Raw genomic sequence first — 24,194 nt, 5'->3', positions numbered from 1 at the left:
CACTTAGCTTCAAAGGCGCGCACTTGAAACCGCAGCGCAAGCGCAAGCGCAACGGCGGCGGTGGCGGCGCGCGGCATAACTGAAAAATAAAAACGAAATTACAAAAATAAAAGCGAAATGTATGTTTGAGCAACAACAAAATTGAGTTGCACTTATTGCAACAGCAAATACTTCACTAACTACCGACTACTATTCGCTTACCAACCCAGAGACACACTTGCACACATACATGCATACCAACATACTTACATATGCAGATGTATGCGTATGTTGCGCTGTCAGGGTAGTCGCAGTTAGCCTTTTTTGCATAATTTTGCATAAATATCATTCATTGATATGTACACGCGTTATTTCATTTGAATTAATGAGTGTTGCATTGTAAACGCAATGAATTCATGGCAGACAAAATAGCAATACTTGAAATAAAATGAGAAAACAACACTCATACATACATACAAATGTACTTATACATATTATATATATACATTAATGGTATATACAGACAATCGCATCGGAGTCGCGACCTAACATTTTCATTTTGTTTTTGTGTTTTTTTTTTGCCGGTCGTTTTTGCATACAATTGGCCACCAGAAAGGGGTTTGGCTCCGCATTGAACGTGTTGAAGCATTCAATTATGCATTTTCGCCACTCATATTTATGTACGCTTCATTGTTATTTATTGTGGCATACATAAATACATGCATAAATTGCCATAATTGAAACAATATCCGTGTTCAATTTGGTTTTGTAATAATTATGCAGCTGCCCAGGGCCTGTTGTGGGCTCTGTGTGTTTGCGATCTGTGAATGACTCTTGAAAATATCAGAGTATTACGTTCGTAAGTGTCTACTTTTCTTGCAATTAAGGAAGGAAATGCTGTAGGCTTATTGAACAGTGTAGGATATGAGAACTTTAAAATGCCAAAATATAAAAATTTCGATTGCGGAATGGAGTCTTCATAGTTAACCATAATAAACACACTCTTTTTAAATGCAAATTCTTTTAATTGGCACTCTTATGTATTATGGTCGATTAAAGACGAGTTTGCAATATAGCATCAGTATTGTTCTCTTGCCAGCTCCAAGAGGTGTAGTCACCTTGCCTGCGCTTGATGCGAATTTTAACAGATTCTGCCTCACTATCGATACCTTCTCCAGTGGGCACCCTAGATGCATACAGCGTAGTCTTGCTAATGCGGAACAAGTGCACAAGAGATGCTCCATTGTTTCTCTGGTGCTCTGCTCTAGACATTTCCTGCAGTCTTCTCTTTCTGTCAGTCCCATCCTGCGGCTCTTCTATCGAATGCCAATAGGAATTTTGTCTGTTTCTCATCTACCGTTTTGCATATGACTTCTGCAGTTTTGCACACAGGTAGCTCGTTCCGTCTGTCTTATGTCAAGATCGTCGTATAAACATTACATGTGTTTCCCAATGTTGATCATGTTTTCGGATGTTAGCCGTACACCATTCTTCGCAATCTCGTCCACTATTTCATTGCCATTTGGTGAGTGGCACCCAGTAGAAACGAAGTTGCTTCCTTCTTGCAACACTTTTCACTACTGTACTGCTTCCCAAGGCACTTCTGGCCGATATGCGATACGAGGTTACTGTCTTTATTGCTGCTTGGCTGTTTACGTAGATGTTGTCTCTGGATGTGCCTGCTGGTGCATTAGAAGCCAGCTCCGCGGCTTTCGTAATAGTTAAGACCTCAGCTTCAAAAGGCGCGTTTATAAATTTAACAGCACTTTGAGTGAAAGAACTTTTGTTATTGCGGAAAAAGATAGATAAAAAGGAATTTTGCGTGTTTATAAAAAATATTGCTTCTTGAAGTGAAAAAATACAGTTGGAGCAAACACTTGGCTTGATGACAAGTTTCTAGACAGTATCTCAGGAAAAGCAACCATCAAGTAATTGTAGCTAAACTTAGACGGGGTGAAATGAGCACCGAAGACGCAGTGGACGCGTAAAGAGTTGTTATCGACGAAAAGATCAACAAAGTCCGCAAAATAATTTGGGATGACTCTAAAGTGAAGTTGTTCAAGAAAACAAACTTGCACTCTAAAACTCACTCAACTGAACGTGTACATCATTCACAAATACTTGGGTAGGAGAAAGCTCTATGCAAAGTATGTGCCGCGCGAGCTCACTTTTGACCAAAGCAACGACGAGTTGATGATTCGGAATAGTGTTTGGAGATGATCAAGCGTAATAAACACGAGATTTAGAGTCGATGTGTGACAAGGTGTAAAACATGGCTCTATTCACACCGAAGTTCAATCGACAGTTTTCTGAGTGGACTTCACACGATGAACCCGCTCCAAAGCGTGGAAAAAGTCAATAGTCGGCTGGCAAGGGATACTCATGGATTAAGTCTCATTGGAAGAAGTAAGGAAGGAGCATCAACAGCGAATATTACAAAGCGTTACTGGTTCGCTTAAAGAACCAAAAAGTGTCACAAGTCATTGAAGACGATTTCAAAATCCATGAATTGGGCTTTTTAATTTACCTGTTAAATCTATTATACTTTTCCACTTTTATGGCAATTTGTGGATGCCATAAAAGAACTGCGTCGGTTTGGCGGCCAAGATGATAATGGAAAATTATTGTCTCGTGACTAGTTGCAAATATAGAGTGGTTTTCGGCAATCGGTCGTTTCAATTTGTTGACTTGTTGTTGGCAGCGTTAAACATTAGTGTTTTCGTTCAGTTTTAGCAGTTCATAATACTGCACGCACTTCTGATCCCACCACACAGATCATAACCTTCCTGTCATGGATATTCAGCTTTGCTGTTGTTCGACATCGCTTCGCTTTATGGGCTCTTGAAAAGTTCCAAGAAGATCCGACATTTTCAAGCGACGTTTTGTTTAGCGTTGAGGCCCATTTCTGGATCGATGGGTATGAAACAAGCAAAATTGTCGCATTTGGGACGATGAGCAACGTGAAGATATTCAAGAGCTGAAATGAGTTTGTGACTCGGTGGAACTATGATAACCGACTATTTGATGTATGAAATTGAAGCTCGTGATCTCGACGACATTTAGTTTCAACAAGACGGCGTCACTTCATACACATCGCATCAATCTGTGGATTTATTGAGAGAACACTTCGGTGAGCAGATAATTTCACGCTTTGGGCTGGTCGATGGGCCACCAAGATCGTGGAATATCATCCCGTTAGACTTTTTACTGTGTGGATATGTAAAGCCTAAAGTCTATGCGGACAACCCCACTTCGTTTCAAGTCTTAGCGTCAAACATCAGGCGTGTCATTTGTCAGGTACCAGTCGGAATGCTCAAACGAGTCATCGAAAATGACGGATGAGCCAAATGAGACGTAGCCGCGGCCAACATCAGCAAATAATCTTCAAAAAGAACCTCGAAATGAATCACTTTTTATAATATCATATAAGGCTTTGGGTTGTAATATGTCTCTAAAAAGAGCTATGTTGGACTTTTATCTGGATTTCTTTCCGGCAAGTTCGACTGCTGTGAGTGACGAACAAGGCGAGTGGTTCCATCAAAATATTTCCTTAATGGAGAAGCGCTATGAAAAAAATTGGAGCGCAGGAATGCTAGCAGAATATTTCTGGAGACTTCTAGAAATCAAGTATTCACGAAAATCATAGGAATTTTTTTTGGTCAAGCAAAATTTTTTTTAAATGTAGCTGATGTTTGTATATGTTTTGATGCCGCAAGAAAATCTGTCGTGTCTTTTTCCCCACTCAAACATTATTATTTAATGTCTGTAGTAAATTTGATGTGAGTTTTCTTGTGTGAAAAAATCTTAAAGTTTGTTAACCAGTGCAACCGATAAATAAAATTATAATTTTTGCTTCAATTCGAATTTCAATTATATATTAAACATGTTAAATACCAACATTGAGTAAATAAAAATTAGTTTTAAGTGTTAATCCTTCGCCGTAATCCTACATGAGCCATAGAAGATGTCGTGTGTACTACTTCAAATCAATTTTCAATAAATTCGTGCAGTGCTAAAATAACTGTTTTTATGCTCTTGATATAAATCAATTGCAGCATGTTGGGCTATAAAGATAAATAATTGCACATATATGCTTATAAATATATATGAAAAAAATTGATATTCTATCCACGTGGCTTACATATGGATTCAATTTGTTAAAATATGGTTTTTGGCGTGCTTCGCAAATTTCATATACAAAAAATAATCTCTTAATTGCTACTAATTTTCGCTCTCAGTTTTTTACGAAATACACCATTTAATAACGCTGCCATTGTATCCCCAATTAAGCAGCCGCATGCTCATCTATTATATGCCAAATATCAATTTCTCGTTTAAACGCAATTGCTGCCACTGAGTTTTGCAATATTTTGTATGCAAAGCCAAACCTAGACCTAAATACAACAGCAAATAGACGAAACTAAAACAAGAATGAAAACATGCGAAATAAAAATACGAGGAAGCAGTTAACGATTTGCGAAAAAATTCACTTTCAATTGTTGTTTACAAAGTGAAATAATGTGCTACAGGAATGCTAATGAAAAAAACTGCACTACACACATATACATATGTACATATACACATATTTGAAAATAAAACAGCCAGATTGCCATGTGGTTTTTGCTAGTAAATTTTAAATAAATACTCACAGTTGTAATTTGCAATCAAGTTAAATGCCGCCCGCGCTATAAATATCCGTGATATATACCAATATACATACATATATAAGTATGCCTATGTATTTATATAAGCTTGGATTCATGTAATAATGTGTGAATAAGTTCAGGCTTCAAAAAACGGGTAAGAAAATGTCTACCCCTGCAGGAAAGTAATGAATTGATTTTATATTTTAGCCATCTTCGAATCGCTCTTTCTCCGCTTGCTTTATTTGAGCGCTAGTTTCTTGTGAAATAATGTACATACGGATATGTGAAAGCAACAACATTGTCAGGTATACGTCTCAATTTACGAAAACATTGCGATATTTCATTATAGTGGTATGAGTGATTGTTCTTCTGTTTTCTGTAAAATGCCAGCCAGTTTAAGTTATAATAATTATTTTCGCCATCCAGTATTGCCTAGAGGTTTCCGCATAGAAAGTGATATCGCTGATATTCTTTAGTTGCTAAAAGCTTGAATTTAGTAGAGAAAGTTCCAAAGAGTACTTGCTTATATTACAATTGGAATTATCTATTAAATTTGGTCTATAATTGTATGGTGACAGCAAGAGATGGCGTAACGTAAATATTATTTTATTGTTCCAATTTCCAAAAAAACAATAATTTATTTCTGAGATATGTCGAGCTCAGTGCCGTTTTAAGGTTCTCTTTATCACTTAAATGTGAAGAAAATCTCTTTGCTCTAGCAAGCGAACGTGCCGAAAGTGGTGTGCACGAGTTAACGGTAATGATTTTGACTTTAAAGACTAAAAACGTCTTTGGCAGCCAAAAGGGTTTGAAAATGAGGAACTGAAAGCATTACTCGATGAAGATTGTTGCTAAATACAAGAGAGCGCGCATAATCTTTAGGGGGTCACTCAAGTAGCCACGTTTAAAAGCCAGATACAATCAAAGTCAACACAATTGGGTGCTATAGGAATTGAAACCAAGAGTCGTTGAAGGCGACTTTTGAAGTATGTCAAAAAATACTGTTTGAACGCTAAAGGAACCATTGCGATAACCCTGAACGTAAATGTGCAACCCGACCTACCAGTTAACTCAATAACAAAGCCGAATATCCATGACCTCCAGGTATTGTGCTCTGTATTTGGTGGGATCAGATGGAAGTCTTGAATGACAAAAACATATCAAGTCGAACCGGAGGATTGCCGAAAATGGTCCAGAACTTTCGACTAGACACGGTGCAATAAATCTGCTCAACAAGACTGAAGGAAAAATTTGCGACTGATGTGCTGGTCTGTGGGTTATTTGAGGTATCTTGATGATATGATTTAGTAAGTAATGGTGCGTTGACCTCTAATCTCCTTGACTACAACACAAAAAAAAAGTCCTACGTGTGTATGTTTTGTTCCAGTCGAATACGGTTCACAGCAGAACAGGGTATACTTTTAAGTTGGAGTTATCAAATAGCCAGAAAGATGGAAAAATATTGTAGCTTTAGATAGCCAGCATTTTGAATATGTTTTTTTTATATAAATCTTCAATTCTTGAGACCCAATGTAAAAAGTGATTTGATGGCTAAAGAAAGGGTGACTATGGATATATGTATTTGGAATATATAAATTTACTTGTATGTTGTCCACTTTACGATCAAATTCAAGTTGGTTTCTAATTTTCGATTAATTAGATCTGGACGAGATTGAGGTTAGTTTTTTCCATTCGTATAAGTGAATGCGCTTGAAAAGGATTGGTTTTGCATCCCTGGTGGGTGGTTTATATTTTCTCAATTCTTCTCATTTAGTACAGTCATTTGGTCGAAAAAATAGAGGTTACCTGGAAAGTTTTCCGGAAGTTTTGAAATTTGGCAATTTTTTAGATTTTGGTATGCTCTTGCCAAATTTCAACTTTGCCACCCCCTATGTTTGCCGGCTCATTTTACAAGAAAAACATATATATATACATAAATTAAAGTTAAATTGTTTCCATACAATTTTTTACATTCATGAAAACTCTCCTTTGCGGGAAAAGATAAGAGACACTCAAAATTATAGCTTTACTTGGAATGAATGAGTATTTACGGAACATTATGATGAGTCTCTCTCCGATTTTAATGCAAAATAAGGCGAGTAAATGGGTTTTTGTAACCACGCATGATTTCGGGATAATATTTGTGCTGAGATGTGTTAACAAGCTCCACAAGAAGGGGCTAAGATAATTACAATAAAGTTGTGAAAATTATTACACACTGCATACGTTTTGCTTTGTGTTGGAAACCTCTCGTAAAATGACTACTTTCTCACTAGTTGCAAAGTAGTCATATACCATACTACCTCTCATGGATATGGGTATTATTTCAGCTCAAACTTGATTGTTCACTGTTTTCCTACAGGGTTGTTCATCGCATGTAGTTCGTGCTATGAATTCTTTGTGCTAAAAATTAACATTTTCAAACACTTCCACTATTTTGCGCTAAAATATATTCCCCGAGTGCTTTGCAAGGTGACTGTGTTGTAGAATGAGAAGTTGCGACTTTCAATATCAGCGTTTAGTTGAGAATGCGGCTGAGGAGATACACCATAAATTACCTTGTAAATCGTAATAGTTATGAAAAGCTCGCTGAGTACACTTTTTCACAGAATTTATTATTCTTTTTGATTTTGAAAAATTGTTAAATTTAGTTATGCCTTTGCAAAGTAAGTATAATGCGGGACAAAGCAGAGAGCAAAATAAAATGAGATTAACAATATAAACAACAATAAAAAATTATCCCAAAAAAACAGACAAAAGTACAACAACATAAAAACGCTGCCTCAAAACGGAATAAAGACATAAAAAATACCGGTTAAACTTGCATTGAAAACAAAAGTGACTGCTCGGCGCACAGCATAACACTGCAGCGCACTAGCACCAATTCAGGCGAAGTGTGTTGAAGTGCAAAGCAGTTCGGGCTGGGCTGACCGCACGCGGTCGCCAAGTGCAGTGGAAGTAACGCGGTTGCAATTCGAAAAACTTGGGGGGAACTGAGATAAAAATAAAAAACACGTTAGCTGCGGTCGCATTGAAGCCATAATACCCTTCACAGTTGCATTTTTTAAAGCATAAAAGGGTTTAAAAAGATCTTTTTCTGATTTTTATCAATCAGTTTGTATGGTAGCTCTTTACTATAGTCGTCCGATATCAGCCATTTCGACAAATGAGCAACTTCTTGAAGAGAGAAGGACGTGTAAAAGTTTTCAGTTCTATATCTCAAAAGCTGATGGGGAAGTTTGCGTCTATACAGACGTGGAGAAGCGTAGACAGACGAAAATGTCTGATCAACTCAGTTCACTCAAGGATCTCCGACTTTGTCTTATTGGTTTTACAAGCCTCGTAAAAACCTTAAAACACCTGTTCAGGGTATAAAAAACTTTAAAAAGAGCTAAGTAGAACATTAAGCAGCCGAAGTGGAGTGGAGAGTGAAAAGTCTGGCGTGAAAGAGTGCAGAAGAGGCAAGTGTGCGGCAAAACGGAAACAACTGCGCAGATTTGGAGATATGGAGCCTTGCGGAAGACTAGGTCTGCGCTAACGCTAAACCGCGGTGGGGTTTGAAGCAAGCAAGAGACCGAATTATTTAAGCAAACACACGATTAAATACAAAATATACACATATGTATATAACGGTAAATGCTGCATAGATTTACATATAATTATAGTTAAAAGCCGCCACTTAGCACAGTTGAATGACTTCCGATACGAAAACAACGCTTCGCCGATTTGCGATTGATTGCCGCTGCACCGTCGTCGTCGCCGTTTCGCGCCACCGCAACCTTCACCAACATTTGTTTCGGCGCTACGGTGTTTGTGGTTCGTTGCACGCGGCAACTGTAACACTCAAAGCCCCACATATGCGACATTTCTTGTAACACAAACCGCGTGTTTGTTTGTATGCAAGTGTAAAGGTGAGGTGTGTGCGACAAGTTGAGAGCGCTAGTGGTTTTGCGTTTCGCCGCTACAAGTGCGCGTAGAATGCTGTGAGCTTTTGTTTTGCTCGCCTCAAATCATACGCATGCGCGTATGCGCATTTTTACCGGTTGACCACAAAATTAATGCCTTGGCGCGGCTGCTGTGCGAGCTGGCGAATATGCGTACAAACGTTAAAATCTTACACACACACATTTACACACATACAAATGTACACATTTACTCAACGCGTTGGTTGTTTTTGTTGTTGCTCATACGCATTGCTATTTTTCGTCGCCGTTACCATTTTGGTGGCAGTTTTTGTGTTAAGTACTCCTTTGCCACCAGCTTGCTGGTTTTGGTGTTTCATTTTTGTTGTTGTCGGCGTAACCTTGTATTTCTGTGAAGGTCAAGCGAACACGACCGACACCAGCGCCTGTGTTTTTTTCGTTTTGGCGTCATATCGAATTGGTAATTCGAGTTCAGGCCTACTTCTGAAATCACACACACACACAAGCACACCTGCGTCACTGAATGCACTTGTCGGTGTGCATGTTTGTGTGGATTACGCACAAATGCCGTGCATTCCAGCGCTGACGCGCCGTCGAGAACTTGACTTACATTTCCACGCTGACGCACTTATGATATATTTATTTATGTACGTATATGTATGTATGTATATTTATAATTTTGTAAGACATTTGACACACTTGTTAGATTATTGGTTTTACGTATGTGCTACGAGCATGTTGAAAAGCTTAGTGGTCCACTTTGATTGAACAAGGTGTAATATGAGGTTAATTCACCCAATTTTGGATGCTTCACTGAACTTTTATTTTACTATAATGACTATACGAATGTATGTACATATGTAAGAAGTTAATAACTAATATAAAAATCTTCCTTTGTGTTATGTTGATACAAAGTAAATGGCTGAACTACAGGGTGATCCAAATAATTTATTCTCGATGTATTATTTAGTTTAGTTATTTCGAATGTGGGCAGGGCTTAGCATATTTGGCACACTTTATTGTTAAATACAACGTTGCAATTCTTAAAAAATTTATTAAGATCGGTCAACTATTTTTCACACAATGACGAATAAGTCAAAAGGTAAAAGTGCAATTTTGACCGAAAAATTGAGGTCCTTCTCCAGCTGATCTCTCTAACAAAGTGGAGGTCGTCTTTTTCTCCTGCTTCCACCGGCGGGTACGAAAACCTTCAAAGCTGAAGTGTTCTTTTCAAATCGGAAAATATGATTTGGCCAACGCAGCCACTGTCTCTTGATTTGCTGATTTATATCAATGTCGACGTATATCTCGTACAGCTCATCGTTCCATCGAATGCAATATTCACCGTGGCCAATGCGCAAAAGACCATAAATATTTCGCAGAACTTTTCTCTCGAAAACTCGTAACGTCCACTCATCGGTTGCTGTCATCGTCCAAGCCTCTGCACCATAAAGCAGGACAGGAATAATGAATGACTTATGGAGTTTGGTCTTTGTTCGTCGAGAGAGTACAATTTTTTCAATAGCCTACTTGGTCTAAAGTAGCACCTGTTGGTAAGAGTGATTCTGCGTTGGATTTCTATGTAGTCACTTATTGTTGTTGGTGTTGATACTGGTTCCATGATTGACGAAATTATCTACGACTTCAAAGTTACGACTGTCAACGGTGACGTGTGGGACAAGTTGCGAATGTGATGACTGTTTGATTTATGATAGAATATATTTCGTATGGTTCTCGTTCACATCCGGACCCATATGCTTCGCTTCCTTATCCAGTCGGGAGAAAGCAGAACTAACTGTTATGGTCAATGATATCGATATCATCAGCGTACGCCAGCAGCTGCACACTCTTATAAAAGATTGTAACTTCTCTATTTAACTCTGCAGCTCGTATTATTTTCTCCAACAATAGATGGAAGAAGTCAGTGAGCCGCCTTGTTTGAAACCTCGCTTGTCATCGAACGGCTTGGAGAGGTCCTTCCAGATCCTGACGGAACTTTTGGTGTTGCTCACCGTCAGCTTACCCATATTCGTTTTCCAGGGATAGCAGATAGAATACTTTTTTAACTATTTAGCAATGTGTTTAGAACCTTAAAATCTTCTTTATGCAAAGAAATATCGAGTTTTTGAAAATCCTGGACTGGCCTAATGCCTTAATGGAATCTCTCTAAAATCCTTTAACTGTCAGAATATACTGGGAGGTTGCTATCATTAGCCTTTATACTTTGCTTTCTTGTAAATACTGTTCAAAGTAGTTGTCTCTTCCATATTCTCAAGGCATGTGCTAAGTGAACTGTTTCCCATCCATTTAAAAATATTATGAAATTGTACCTTTTTAACTGTTTTCGAAGATTTTCTGCGAATTAGATATTGTGCCAGGGGGAAGTCCATTGAAAAAATTGAATTAACTTCGTTGGACCTAATGTTATTATTTATGATGGTCTCACCCAATTGTTAATCTCATCTTTGACCTTAGATTTTGTAATGATAAACATAACGTATATAAATTATTTCCAAGTAAGTAAAGGTTCTACATCTTGAAAGCAGTTAGGTACACCATAGTTTGTGGTAAGCTTGTTCATAAAATAAGTGTCCTCTGAGAGCACCAAGACAAAGCTATTTTCGGTTGAGGTTATTCAGTCGTTTCCAAACCACTTTGGTTAACAAACATTTTAGTCTTTTTTTACAAACAAAATACAGAATTATAGTAGAGTCTTTTCGGGTTCATCTTAAAAGAAAGACCTGAATATGGTTGCCTTCACATAATATTCCTTACATTAATTTTCAGTTAATGATAGCTATAATGCTTGAACCTAAGAATTAAAAGAAATACAACAGCATTTCAATTCTTTAATTTATAAGTCGAAAATGTTCTTGCTCCAAAGTATGTACATACATAAATATTATGTATACATATATGTACGTACGTACTATGTATATATTATCTATCGGCAAGCTAAACAAGTTTCTTCAAATTTCACTCTTGTGGTAATTGGAGAAGAATATATGTATATAAAGTGTTTAATTCTGGACTAAGCTGCAAACCTTACAATACTAACTAATGGTTCGTTTTGAACTCAGTATACATACTACTGGCTGTTCTTTAAATACGAAAGCCCTTATTACGGTTTCAACTCAACTGTATTTGCAAAAGTTTTGATATTTGTCATTATATATTATCAAATCAATCCGTCAAAGAACTCGGTGGAAGTTTTGCCAAACTTCAAACTTTTGTGTTATTAGGGGTTTCAACTCTATGTCAGTGGGGTCGACTAGAATATCAAAAAAACTACAATTGCTACCAAGGTGAACTTGTTTAGGAAAACTATAAATGAACAAGTAAGGAAGAGCTAAGTTCGAGTATAACCGAACATTCTATAACCTGGCAACTTGCAGGGCTTAAAGTAAGGGAAATACCTGCAGGTACATAAGGCTTGTTATATGGGGTCTAAATCAAAGTATACGGGGCTAATAGAAGAATTGACTTGATTCAAATCGCTTTTGATACAGAGAGATACTATTATAAGGAAATAATTATCTCCAAATTCAAATTCAACTATAGGCTCAACGTGTCTCTTCAGCTTGACAATTTATGTTGCTGTACTGAACATTTATTGACAAAATACGAAAATACTTTTTCGACTACTTAATATATATATAACTCTATATCTACCTCGCTTAGTTTTAGGTGAAACACAATCGTTACACAAACAGAACTATTATACTCTGTAGTGACATGTTACAAGAGCATGAAAATGGTGAACGGGTAAATCGACTATGTTATATAGTATGTAATTTTAAGCTATTTAACTAGTTATGGATCAGTTATGGGCGAGGCAATCCACAACTGGAAACAGTAAAAATAAAATTAAGTGTCCGATGGAAGTGTTTCCAATACAAAGAGTCGATACAATCTACCATTTCTCGGTACATACTGTTTGAGCAAAATTAAATTTTTTGAGTCGTTTTGCTCCTCTACAATTAGTTGCATTTTGATCTATGGAGCATATATACGATGCTCATATGCAAAGAAACTTCCACTGAAAATAGTTGAAGTTCGTAAGACTAAAAAATAGTTTGGTTGATCTGAATTAAATTCACCTGATTGGAGTTGTGAACTGTAATAAGGATACATCTCTTCTTCCGATGAATCGATGAATGAATGATTTGTAGTTTATCTTTTTTATGCCAAAATAACTCTACAAGATTTTGTAATGATGTACTGGATATAGGATGGAGTCATGTGTAGAAGTTCACGCAAGTGGAGAAAGTTCTCTGATCGCTATTCACTTGGGAGTGGCCAGAAACGATTCTTTAACACATGGCTCAAGCAGCTCATTACTTCCGGTCTTTGACCAAGTATCCTCTGGGTAGCCTAAGAACATCCGTTCGAAGGCGAGCTAATGTGCGAAGGCGAAACATTTCCTACATAGGGTTGTGCGCTGAGTCTGGGGCCCGCCACGTAAAAAAACACCCCCAATGAAAGGAAGCAACAAGCCTCGGATGAGAGACCCCCCTTTTGATGACGACCATGACAAACGAAATAAGGACTACGATTTGAGGGCATGCACCTGGAATGCCCGTACCCTTAATTGGGAAGGGGCCGCTGCCCAGCTGGTTGATGTCCTCGCAAAAATAAAGGCTGACATCACCGCCGTCCAAGAAATGCGATGGACGGGACAAGGACTGAGACGAGTAGGTCCTCGTCACATTTATTACAGTGGCCATATAAAGGAGCGCAAGTTTGGTGTGGGAGAGAGACTCCGTCGCCGAGTACTATCATTCACTCCGCTGAATGAACGTCTAGCCACAATCCGCATCAAAGCGAGGTTCTTCAACATATCGCTGTTTTGCACCCACGCCCCGACGGAAAAGAAGGACGATGTGACCAAAGATGTCTTTTATGAGTGCTTGGAGCGCACTTATGAGAGCCAAGGTGGGTAAAGAAGGTATCTTTGGCACTACGGTCGGTACATTCAGCCTCCAAGACGAAACATCCTCAAATGGGTTGAGGCTTCAAGCTACCTGGCTGTCTCCGGAACGAAAAACTACCAGTAAGATCGATCATGTTGTGATAGACGGAAGACACGTCTCCAGTGTTTTAGATGTGCGTGCGTTCCGAGGTCCTAACATTGACTCGGACCACTATCTTGTTGCAGCTAAGATTCGCACCCGCCTCTGTGCAGCAAAAAACGCACGACAACAAACACAAGGAAGGTTCGACGTCGAGAAGCTGCAATCACAACAGACAGCCGAACGATTTTCTACTCGGCTTGCACTCCTGCTCTCTGAGAGCACTCGTCAACAACTCGGTATAAGGGAACTGTGGGACGGCATTTCAAACTCCTTACGTACAGCTGCTACCGAAACCATTGGTTTTCGGAAAGAGCAAAAGAACAGCTGGTACGACGAAGAGTGCCGTGTCGCAGCGGAGAGAAAACAGGCTGCCTACCTCGCAACGTTACGATCGACCACTACACGTGCGGGATGGGATAGATACCGAAAGTTGAAGAGGGAAGCGAGACGCATTTGAAGACAAAAGAAGAAAGAGGCCGAAATGCGTAAGTACGAAGAGCTGGATAAGCTGGCCGACAGGGGTAATGCTCGAAAATTCTACGAAAAAATGCGGCGGCTTATAGAAGGTTTCAAGACCGGAGCATACTCTTGTAGAACCCCCAAAGGTGATCTAGTGACCGATGCCCAGAGCATACTAAAATTTTGGAGGGAACACTTCTCCAGCCTGCTGAATGGCAGTGAACGCACAACACCAGGAGAAGGCGAACCCGATTCCCCAATCGATGACGATGGAGCAGACGTTCCATTGCCCGACCATGAAGAAGTTCGAATAGCAATTACCCGCCTGAAGAACAACAAAGCAGCGGGGGCCGATGGATTGCCAAACACGGCGGCGAAGAACTGATAAGGAGCATGCATCAGCTTCTTTGTAAAATATGGTCGGACGAAAGCATGCCCAACGATTGGAATTTAAGTGTGCTATGCCCAATTAATAAAAAAAGAGACCCCACAATCTGCGCCAACTACCGTGGGATTAGCCTCCTCAACATCGCGTATAAGGTTCTATCGAGCGTATTGTGTGAAAGATTAAAGCCCACCGTCAACAAACTGATTGGACCTTATCAGTGTGGCTTCAGACCTGGAAAATCAAAAACCGACCACATATTCACCATGCGCCAAATCTTGGAAAAGACCCGTGAAAGAAGAATCGACACACATCACCTCTTCGTCGATTTCAAAGCTGCTTTCGACAGCGCGAAAAGGGGCTGCCTTAATGCCGCGATGTCTGAATTTGGTATCCCCGCAAACTAATACGGCTGTGTAAACTGACGTTGAGTAACACCAAAAGCTCCGTCAGGATCGGGAAGGACCTCTCCGAGCCGTTCGATACCAAACGAGGTGTCAGACAATTCGACTCCCTATCGTGCGACTTCTTCAACCTGCTTCTGGAGAAAATAGTTCGAGCTGCAGAACTAAATAGAGAAGGTACCATCTTCTATAAGAGTGTACAACTGCTGGCATATGCCGATGATATTGATATCATCGGCCTCAACACTCGCGCCGTTAGTTCTGCTCTCTCCAGGCTGGACAAGGAAGCACAGAAAATGGGTTTGGCAGTGAACGAGGGCAAAACGAAATATCTCCTGTCATCAAACAAACAGTCGTCGCGCTCGCGACTTGGCACTCACGTCACTGTTGACAGTCAAAGCTTTGAAGTTGTAGATAATTTCGTCTATCTTGGAACCAGCGTAAACACCACCAACAATGTCAGCCTGGAAATCCAACGCAGGATTGCTCTTGCCAACAGGTGCTACTTCGGACTGAGTAGGCAATTGAAAAGTATAGTCCTCTCTCGACGAACAAAAGCTAATCTCTATAAGTCGCTCATAATTCCCGTCCTGCTATATGGTGCAGAGGCTTGGGCGATGACAGCAACCGATGAGTCGACATTACGAGTTTTCGAGAGAGAAATTCTGCGAAAGATTTATGGTCCTTTGCGCATTGGCCACGGCGAATATCGCATTCGATGGAACGATGAGCTGTATGAGATATACGACGACATTGACATAGTTAAGCGAATTAAAAGACAGCGGCTACGCTGGCTAGGTCAAGTTGTCCGCAGAGGAAGAGGAAGATCTCCACTCCGTTGGAAGGACCAAGTGGAGAAGGACCTGGCTTCTCTTGGAATATCCAATTGGCGCCACCTTGCGAAAAGAAGAAGCGACTGCCGCGCTGTTGTTAACTCAGCTATAATCGCGTAAGCGGTGTCTACGCCAATTAAAAAGAAGATACTGAATATATTTACTTTCTTCATATAAGTATGTATAGGTCCTGCTAAACTCTTCCCAAGAGGGAGTTTAGGAATTAGTTGATTGACTATAAGAAAACAGAGATTGTTTATTATATTCGACTCATTAAGATTTTAAAATATCACCGTTTTAAGATTAAGAAATATCTGGCACTCAAAAGAAATGATGTAATGATGCGGGGGAAAAAATATACATTCGATAGTGTAGTTCATTCTGTACCTTCTCAGCTCAAAAAGTTTGTTTCATTAGATCCGCATAAAAATGTTTAATCCAAATCTTTTTTCCATTCATCATAGCCTTTCTTAAGAATTTGCTTAACTGTTGAACACTTTATTTTAGAGGTATTGAGAATTTGTCTGAGTTACGAAATAGACAGTGAATGGTAACTTTATCGGGTTTCCTTTTTGCATTTTCTTGGCTATGAGTGTTTGGAGTCTATCATCTCGCTGAAACAGTTGAGCGTATGCCAGGTTATCATCAGAGTTATCACCTTTTTTATACCCTCTATAAATGAGACTGAATGTTTGCGATGAAAAAGTACAGTGACATCTCCATTAACTATGCACTTTGGCAGGTTTCAGAATTTTTTGATGTTTATTAAGAAGAATCTATTAAGCTCATATCTCTATTAACCGGACAGAAAGGCTGGCCCCACTAGTGTCCGCTTATAAGAGATTTCACTGTATTTCTTGATTTGCTTTTGCAGTTACAAAACACGATACTATATTTTTAGAGATTTCGTTTGCCAAAAAATTTTACGTTACTTTAACACTTTAGCGCAAATAAGATTCCATGACAAGACTAAGCATAAACAGACACTAAAGCAAAGCACCTCTTGTTAATAGGTTTGATAGTATTCGAGAAAAAGTACTCTAAAAAATTTTTTGGTTCGATGAAAGTCAGGTTTAACTCTCGAATGATAGATTTCAGGTAATTAAAGTGAGTTCTGATTTATTTGGTTAAATGTAATGCAGTAGCGGTTGTTAAGGACTATCTAGGTCTTGAATAACAGATTGTTTGAGATTAGTAGTATAAATATCTTGAGCGTTTTCTAGTTAATCAAGTGATTTTAAGGAAGAAGATGAAATTTGTGTCTGTAGACCCGAAACATTTCTAACACTGAATAAGTGTCTCTCTTTCTCTTCTATGATATCAAGTAATACTATGTTCAGACCGACACTTAATCACACGATTTCGGCTGTTGAGTAGTTTATCACACTAAACTTATAAATTTATCAAGATTTCGCCAAGCAAAAATGACAGTTCAAAACCACTTCATCGAAATAATTTGATGCTGATCCAACCTAAATATCTCGGTGCGACTCTGATTTTGCGCCATCTACTTGTCAGCAATGAATCTAATTTCACCACAAAATCGGCTTCCCAAAATGAAAAAATGCGTCCATTATTTCCATTATATGGAAATTATTTAAAAGAATACGGCTTTTATTACAAAATAGTATATGACAATGTTTTCTTTTAATAAATATTAAGCGATGTGAGTTCTTGAATGGCAAAAAGCTGTTTTATCATCTGTCCAACGGCAGTGAGAACGGGCTTATTAGTGAAGAGGTTAAATGTAATCTAATCACTTAAAATTTTTGGTGGGAGCATAGTATTAGTTTATTCTAACGATAACATTTAACGCTTTCTTAAAGTTAACAAAAAGCTCAGCAAAAGCTTGCTTTGGTTTTAGACCAATTAACCATATATTTTCAACAGTTTCTTCTTCGGTTTGATTAAACGAATGACATTAAGTAAAATTAATACATTTTTTCATGAACGAAAATCTTATAATTACACCAAAATTCTCGTAAAATAGTTGGAAAAATAAATTGTGTTCTCTTTCTTATTAATGGTTTTTCCCACTTTTGGTTTTTACACCTACTTCCGCTTTATATCTTTTTAAATTTCAACATCATCACGTTTCTAATCAAAAACTATTATTTTTCTCTTATCTCCCTTGCGCTACTTATATATGTATGTGTTCGCCGCACAGCTATACCGGTTGGCAATTGGACAGCACCGGATGTGGACTACAATGAACGCTTCGGATGGGAGGGTGCCAACGATATGAGTGCCAATTATCGCGATGCGTTGAGACGTGGCCTTCCATTTCCAATACTGACTGTGGCTGAGTATTTCAGTCAGGGCCGCGAGGGTTTTTGCTGGGGTGGCCAATATCGTGCTGCCGGCTACTTTGCCAGCATAATGCTGTGGGCATCGTTAGCCTCATGGCTGCTCATGAATCTGCTGCTTATCGCTGTACCACGTTACGGTGCTTACATGAAGGCGCTAACGGGCGCATTGCTCATTGGCACCAATATTGGCTATTATTGCATGCTGCCAAAGCGTCCGTTGATCATCTATTTGGAAGGTGGTCGCTTGGAGTTCAAGCTCGGCTGGTGTTATTGGCTTTTGCTGGTTGCCGGTAAGCGCATATTGCGTATGACTAACGTTGATTGCAATTAGGTCGAATGAATTAATCGCTTCTGTGATGTTCTTTTTCTAATTTTTTATGTGTTTTTTTTTTTAATTTGCTTTGGCAATTATCTCTTTCCAGGTATCCTTTGCTTCATTTGTGGCGTTTTAATATCCATAATTGACTTAGTGTGGCCGCACACTTTCTCCACCGTGCTCGAAGTGTATTATGGCACACCGTACGACAGACATGTTATCCTGGAGGAATCAAGTGATGTCCGTTATCGCAAACGTGGTACTGCTGGCGGTGGTGCTGGTGGCTTAGAGGATCCACCAGGCTTGGGTTCGCGTATTTTGCGTCGTCTCTCGTCGAAGGCACGAGATCATGGTAATGCTGCCGCTTATTACGGTGGTAATGCCGGTGGTGCTGGCGTATCCGGTGCGGCGAGTGTTAGTGCTGGTGCATCGGGTGCTATGGTGCCGGGTTCTTTTGAAAATAAAAGCTTCCAGCCGGACGTGCCGAAAAGTCCATGGCGTTATCCGTTTAGACGTGCACAGCAATTGCAAGCGGCGCGTCCGAATGCGCGTCTGCAGCGCACCATCTCACAGGAGTCGGGCTCCAGTATAGCATCAGCGGCCATACATATTTCGCCATTACATAAGCACGCGCTGGCGCGTATGCTGCCGTAAGTATTGGAATGGGGAAAGAAATTTGATTTACGTTTTTAAGGGCCAGGGCTGATTTTAGAACAGGGTTTTATAGAATATGAAATCATAAATGGTTTAAAATTCCCAAACTGAGTGTATTGGTTTATACTTTCTTAGAATTCTTAAGATGTCCACAGTTAGGTAATGTTAGATGGCTGATCACTCAATCTGGCGAGGGATCACATTTAGAACCTTTGTGAAGTCAATTAAAAACTCATATATTTCATTATCAGCTATCTGAAAGCACCTTGAACTTACCAGAAATCGGCTTCGGTGCCTTTTTCTATTTTCGCCTGGATATCTAGAATCGATCTAGCAAAGGCGGATAATCGAGAGGGAAGTGTTGAGATAATTATATTTCATCTTCTTCTAAGCAGCTTAGGCAAGACAGGCAACCCAACCAGTTTAATCATTTAGTAGCTCGATGTAAGAGGTAAGAAATCTCAGCGAGCTAAAGGCTAATAATAACGCCTTTTTAGTATACTCTTCCATCAAATATCCGCACAGACTTTGATCACTGCGTGGCAAGGCTCAATGTCCTTATCCTCCAGAGAGTTCACACCACTTCCATACTTCACTCGAAGCTATGTGAGCAGGGAAAATACCACACGCTATCCCTTGTCGGTGACCTGGTACTTGAAGTTTTACAAATGAAATAATTATAAAATATTTTGCTATTGCACCGCTAGAGTTTTTTGTTTGTGCTAGTCGCTTACAAATATTAAAATGTGTAAAGCACGAACAGCAGATTTTGAAGATGGACTGGGACAAATCTTCTGACGAAGAGTGTGATGAAGACGACGAGTTTTTGGATTAATGGTTTGAAAGAGATTTTAGAAAAGGGTGAAGAATTAGAAATCGTTATACTAGAAAGTACTGCCAACCAAGAAATTTCCAAAGAACCAGAAAATGGAGAAAAAGTCCAACCAGCATTGGAGGCGTTACTTGAAAAGAGTCCGAAGAAGACATTCACGTAGTACATAAGCCAATTCCATATGTCAAAACGGTTTTCGATGATTCTTTAATAAATTAGATTGAGGAACAGACCAATATGTATTCCCTCCAAGAGTTCGGCAGTGAACTCAATTGTTCAAATGTAGATATTCGTCGATTTCATGGAGTTTTGTTGTACTTGGGCGTAGTTCAGCTGCTTTTTAGAATGGCATGGTTCCAAGAGTTGAAATTAATTGCAATAAAAGATTCGAGGCCGAGAAATAAATTTAAGAAAATAAAGAAATTTATCAATTTTTCTGATAAGCCGTAGTAACCGTCTCGAAGCGATAATAATTATGACAAATTATACAAAATCCGTCCACTATTATCGTTGCTCAAAGCCCTGCTAAGCCCCACAATTGCGGACTTAAAATGTGCAAGCCCTTCCTATGGGCTCAGCATATCATCGGACATTGTGTTACACTTAACATCCGCAGTATCAAAGTTTAAAAATTACACGCTGTGTTTGAATGATTGGTACACTTCAGCAAGCCTTCTTGTAGCTCTAAAAGAAATGGTGATATTTTGAAGCGGCACGGTCCGAAAAAGTCGAATGAGAAAATGTGAACTAAAGTCTGAGTCAGACTTGAAAAAGCTTGGCAGGGGATCATATAAAATGAAATGTGATGTGAATGTGAAATGTTATTTTCCAGTCAGTTCAGTTATTGCCCACATTTGTGGGAGATGAACCAAAAACAGTTTGTTGAGGTTCCGAGATAAACACATGGAGGAGTTGATCTTGCCGACATGCTAATGGAGCTGTATTAAATGAAACATCGCTCCAATAAGTTGTACATGATATTATGTTACTGGAGCTTAGGCACAGTAGTTATCAATTCCTGGCTCCTATATCGGAGACATCTCAAAATCGTTAATACAACCACCAAGCATGTGCCACTTATAAAATTCCAGATGGATATGGTCACTGAGCTCTTAAGCGCTACGCCACGGTGTTTTCCAGTTTTACTCAAAAGAAGAGAGAACGCCCTAGTGCTACGCAAAATGTAGAAACCGACTGAACTTCGGCTTCACCTGCTTCCTCAGAGTCGTCTAGTCCGAAGCGCCGTAATCTTGTTGAAGAACCCCACAACTCAAAGCAATATGATGAAAATGGTCATTGGATAGTTTGGAAAGAAAATGGATGATGCCGTCCCTGTAAAACTGGAACACCTCTCTCAAAATGCGTGGTCATATATGCTGCAATACGCACAAAAACAGTTAAAAAACTAAAAATACAAAAGAAACATATATATGTATATATGATAAATAAAGGTAAGTCCCTTGTATATACAGGTCTATTTTTCACTCAAATATTGCTCTAAACGCTAAAAGCTGCTTATATATGTATCTCTTGACCGCAACAAGCTAGAGAGCTAAAACTTTTTTTGGTAGTTAATGGAGGCCTTCTAAGTCAGAAAATCAAAAAACAATGTCTCATAGTTTGTTTAGGTGCCTTCCTGAGAGGGTTAAATCGAATCATCGCACTGTGTATATCGGAAATGAGTAAATTTCGTAGCGGAGGAAACACATTTTTTTACCATTAAATTTTACTAACTTGATTACAGAAATTTAACTTCAAGGATGCCAAAATTTCAGATTGCATAATATGGCACTTATTAACCTGTACTTATTAGTGGAATGAATTATTAAGTTTTTTACCTCAAAGCTCATTTTTTGTTATTTTTATATATTGCTTATGGTACTCATTCATTTTAATACACATGCCACTTTTATTCCTCTTTTTAGTAATCCACCCATGAATCGCATTCGAGATGTGGAACATTGGTGACCTCAACAATATTAATGTCTGAGACAAACTTCTTTTTCTGGAAAATATGAATAAGCAAAAGCAGATATTTATAAGTGAAAATTAATTTAGAGCGTAACTTCCGGTTCGCAATTAAAGTTATACGTGTAACTGAAAACAAATATTGTGATACAAAAACGAAAAATAAGAAACTATTTAGAACTACAATTGACAAGTATACATATACACATTACCATATATAGGAAAAATAAACTAGGTCTTAAGCAATCGAATGCCAATACAAGTATGATTATGATTTTAAAATAGAGAGACAATTTTCGAGAAGCTTAGATGACAGCACAGACAACGGCACAACTTTATAGTTTCAATGTGATAAATCAGTTATGTTTCAGCACAACATTTAAAAAAAAATAAATTTAAATTATTTTCACTCTCACAAAAGAAAAAGTTTCGCTTTGTTAAAAGTTTCCGTAGTTATTGTCGAAGGCGTTTATTATAAAGTAACGATTAAGTTAGTCCTAATTTAACAAAATTATTTATTGAGTATTAAAAGATGAAACAAAAATTAAATAATTGAATGAGATAATTTTAAGTGCGTATAATATGTAAAATATTTAAGTAAATTTTGCATTTCATGCTAATTTATTTTATGCTTACGAACTTAAGACATTTAAATTAGTCCCTAAACTATGTGTATTTAATAAACGTAACTTTTGTCATAAAATAATATTTTAAATAGTAATGTGAAAATCTGAGTGTTTTCAGATCCTGCAGTAATGCAGTAGCGTATCAAATTATCGGCTTATTAATTAAGTTAGAAACAATAAATTTGTAAGAAGCACAGCAGCCATTTCGAACGCGAGAATATTTTATAAACTAAGAAGCTATAACAAAATGAAATAAATCAACTTAATGCCATAACATAAGGTTTTTTTAGAAGGGTTTAACTTCTTAAAGGTGGAAGGCTCCCAAAAGTGGTAAGAAACCGTAGTTTTGCCAAAATGATGGTGCTCGAAAAGACCAAACTCGCTAAGAAGCACGTACCCAAAGAACGGCTTTCGTGTTGTTGTTAAGCGGCATAAAACATTCCTGAACTAATTTCTAGGCATGGTGGCGAGTTCACAGTCCTTGGCCGGATAAGGATCCTAGTCCGTACACGTTACTTAGACCCGACTGTCGTGGGAACGGCTCGCGTCGTCAGCTGCGGTGCCCTGCGGACTACACCAACATGGCACTTCATGCCATTCTACACCTAGCACCTATGGATATTGCCGACAGGTACATTGCTGCGAATATCAATTTAAGGCTGAGAGAAGCTGGGTATACTTATATGTAAATGGTGCCAAACAGTTTTTAAAATTCGTAATTTTTTTTTTCGTTATTTATTTATCCGAAATTCCCTGCTCCATTAATTGCATCCCTGAAAAATTGGTGGTATCTCCCCTCACATACCGATGAGGGATATGTGGACGGGGAAAATTAGCTGGAGAAAAGGGGCAGTGAGCTGTTTCATGGACAGGTCGATGCTGTTGAGGAAGGTAGGAGGGGAGTCTTTTGTGGGAACTCTTCCTCAAGCTTAGTTTCAGGTTAGTGGACTACTGTAGTAGTCCATGGTATCATGAAGGTGAGAATTAATTTCGAAAATCGATTGGCATTGAGCTCGCAAATTGTGCATTCAAAGTTAGTCAAGGAGTGTCTGTCCTTATAGAAATAGCACTGATCTACTTTATTACTTGTTCGGCTGCCTGGTCATAACGGAATGGCTTGAAACTGCGAAGCTGATGACTTAACAAGACGGTGTACCCATACCCTACTCACATTGGGGTGGGAATCGAAGCGCTTGCTCTTAGCAAAGTTCATCTAGCTGCAATTGTAGGAGTTCTTACTGGACAATGCCCAATAGGCATTAATGCTGTTAAGCTAAAAATCCAGTTGAGTAACGTTAATTTCCAACAGCGAGCTTTAAACGTGCATAATACTATATTACACACACATCAACTATGCGGTGGATATACAGTGACTCACACGTCTAACCGGATGCGTGCATTGCCAATGATGGCACCCTCCAATCATATAGTGAACATCTTACAAATGATACATATGATACATCAAATTAAAGGAAAAATCTTCTATTTTATTTCTGGAAACTTGAAAATAGTAATAAATTTATTCACTGCGTAAAATTTAGAGAAATAACTCGCAACATACAAAATTGGTTCCACACAACTAACCGGAAAATTACAAGAAGTAACCTTCAGATACAAGTAACGGTACTTCCGATCGTTGTGGAATTCCACTTGAACAAACACTGAATATTCTTTTCTGCATATTGGTAGTTACCGGTAACTCTGTGAGTAAGCAACACGACAATATGACGCCCCCGCGTACTCATGCTTGTACGGAAATTCGGAAGCTAATTTTTCCGTTATGGG

General features: G+C 38.7%; 1 protein-coding gene across 1 annotated transcript in view; it reads left to right on the top strand.

Annotated features, from left to right (window-relative positions):
• LOC120768600 (dual oxidase maturation factor 1) overlaps positions 1-22,683 on the top strand; it is a 51,114-nt gene extending 28,431 nt beyond the window's left edge. Inside the window, exons 5-7 of the mRNA XM_040095362.1 lie at positions 17,872-18,303; positions 18,436-18,979; positions 21,741-22,683. Of these exons, the coding sequence (XP_039951296.1) occupies positions 17,872-18,303; positions 18,436-18,979; positions 21,741-21,783 (1,019 nt within the window). The 3' untranslated portion in view covers positions 21,784-22,683. The remainder of the gene's footprint in view (positions 1-17,871; positions 18,304-18,435; positions 18,980-21,740) is intronic.
• Positions 22,684-24,194: the final 1,511 nt, after the last annotated feature.

The sequence above is a fragment of the Bactrocera tryoni genome, chromosome 2 (assembly GCF_016617805.1).
Source record: "Bactrocera tryoni isolate S06 chromosome 2, CSIRO_BtryS06_freeze2, whole genome shotgun sequence".
NCBI lineage: Eukaryota > Metazoa > Arthropoda > Insecta > Diptera > Tephritidae > Bactrocera > Bactrocera tryoni.
This window is presented reverse-complemented; position numbering and strand designations above follow the sequence as displayed.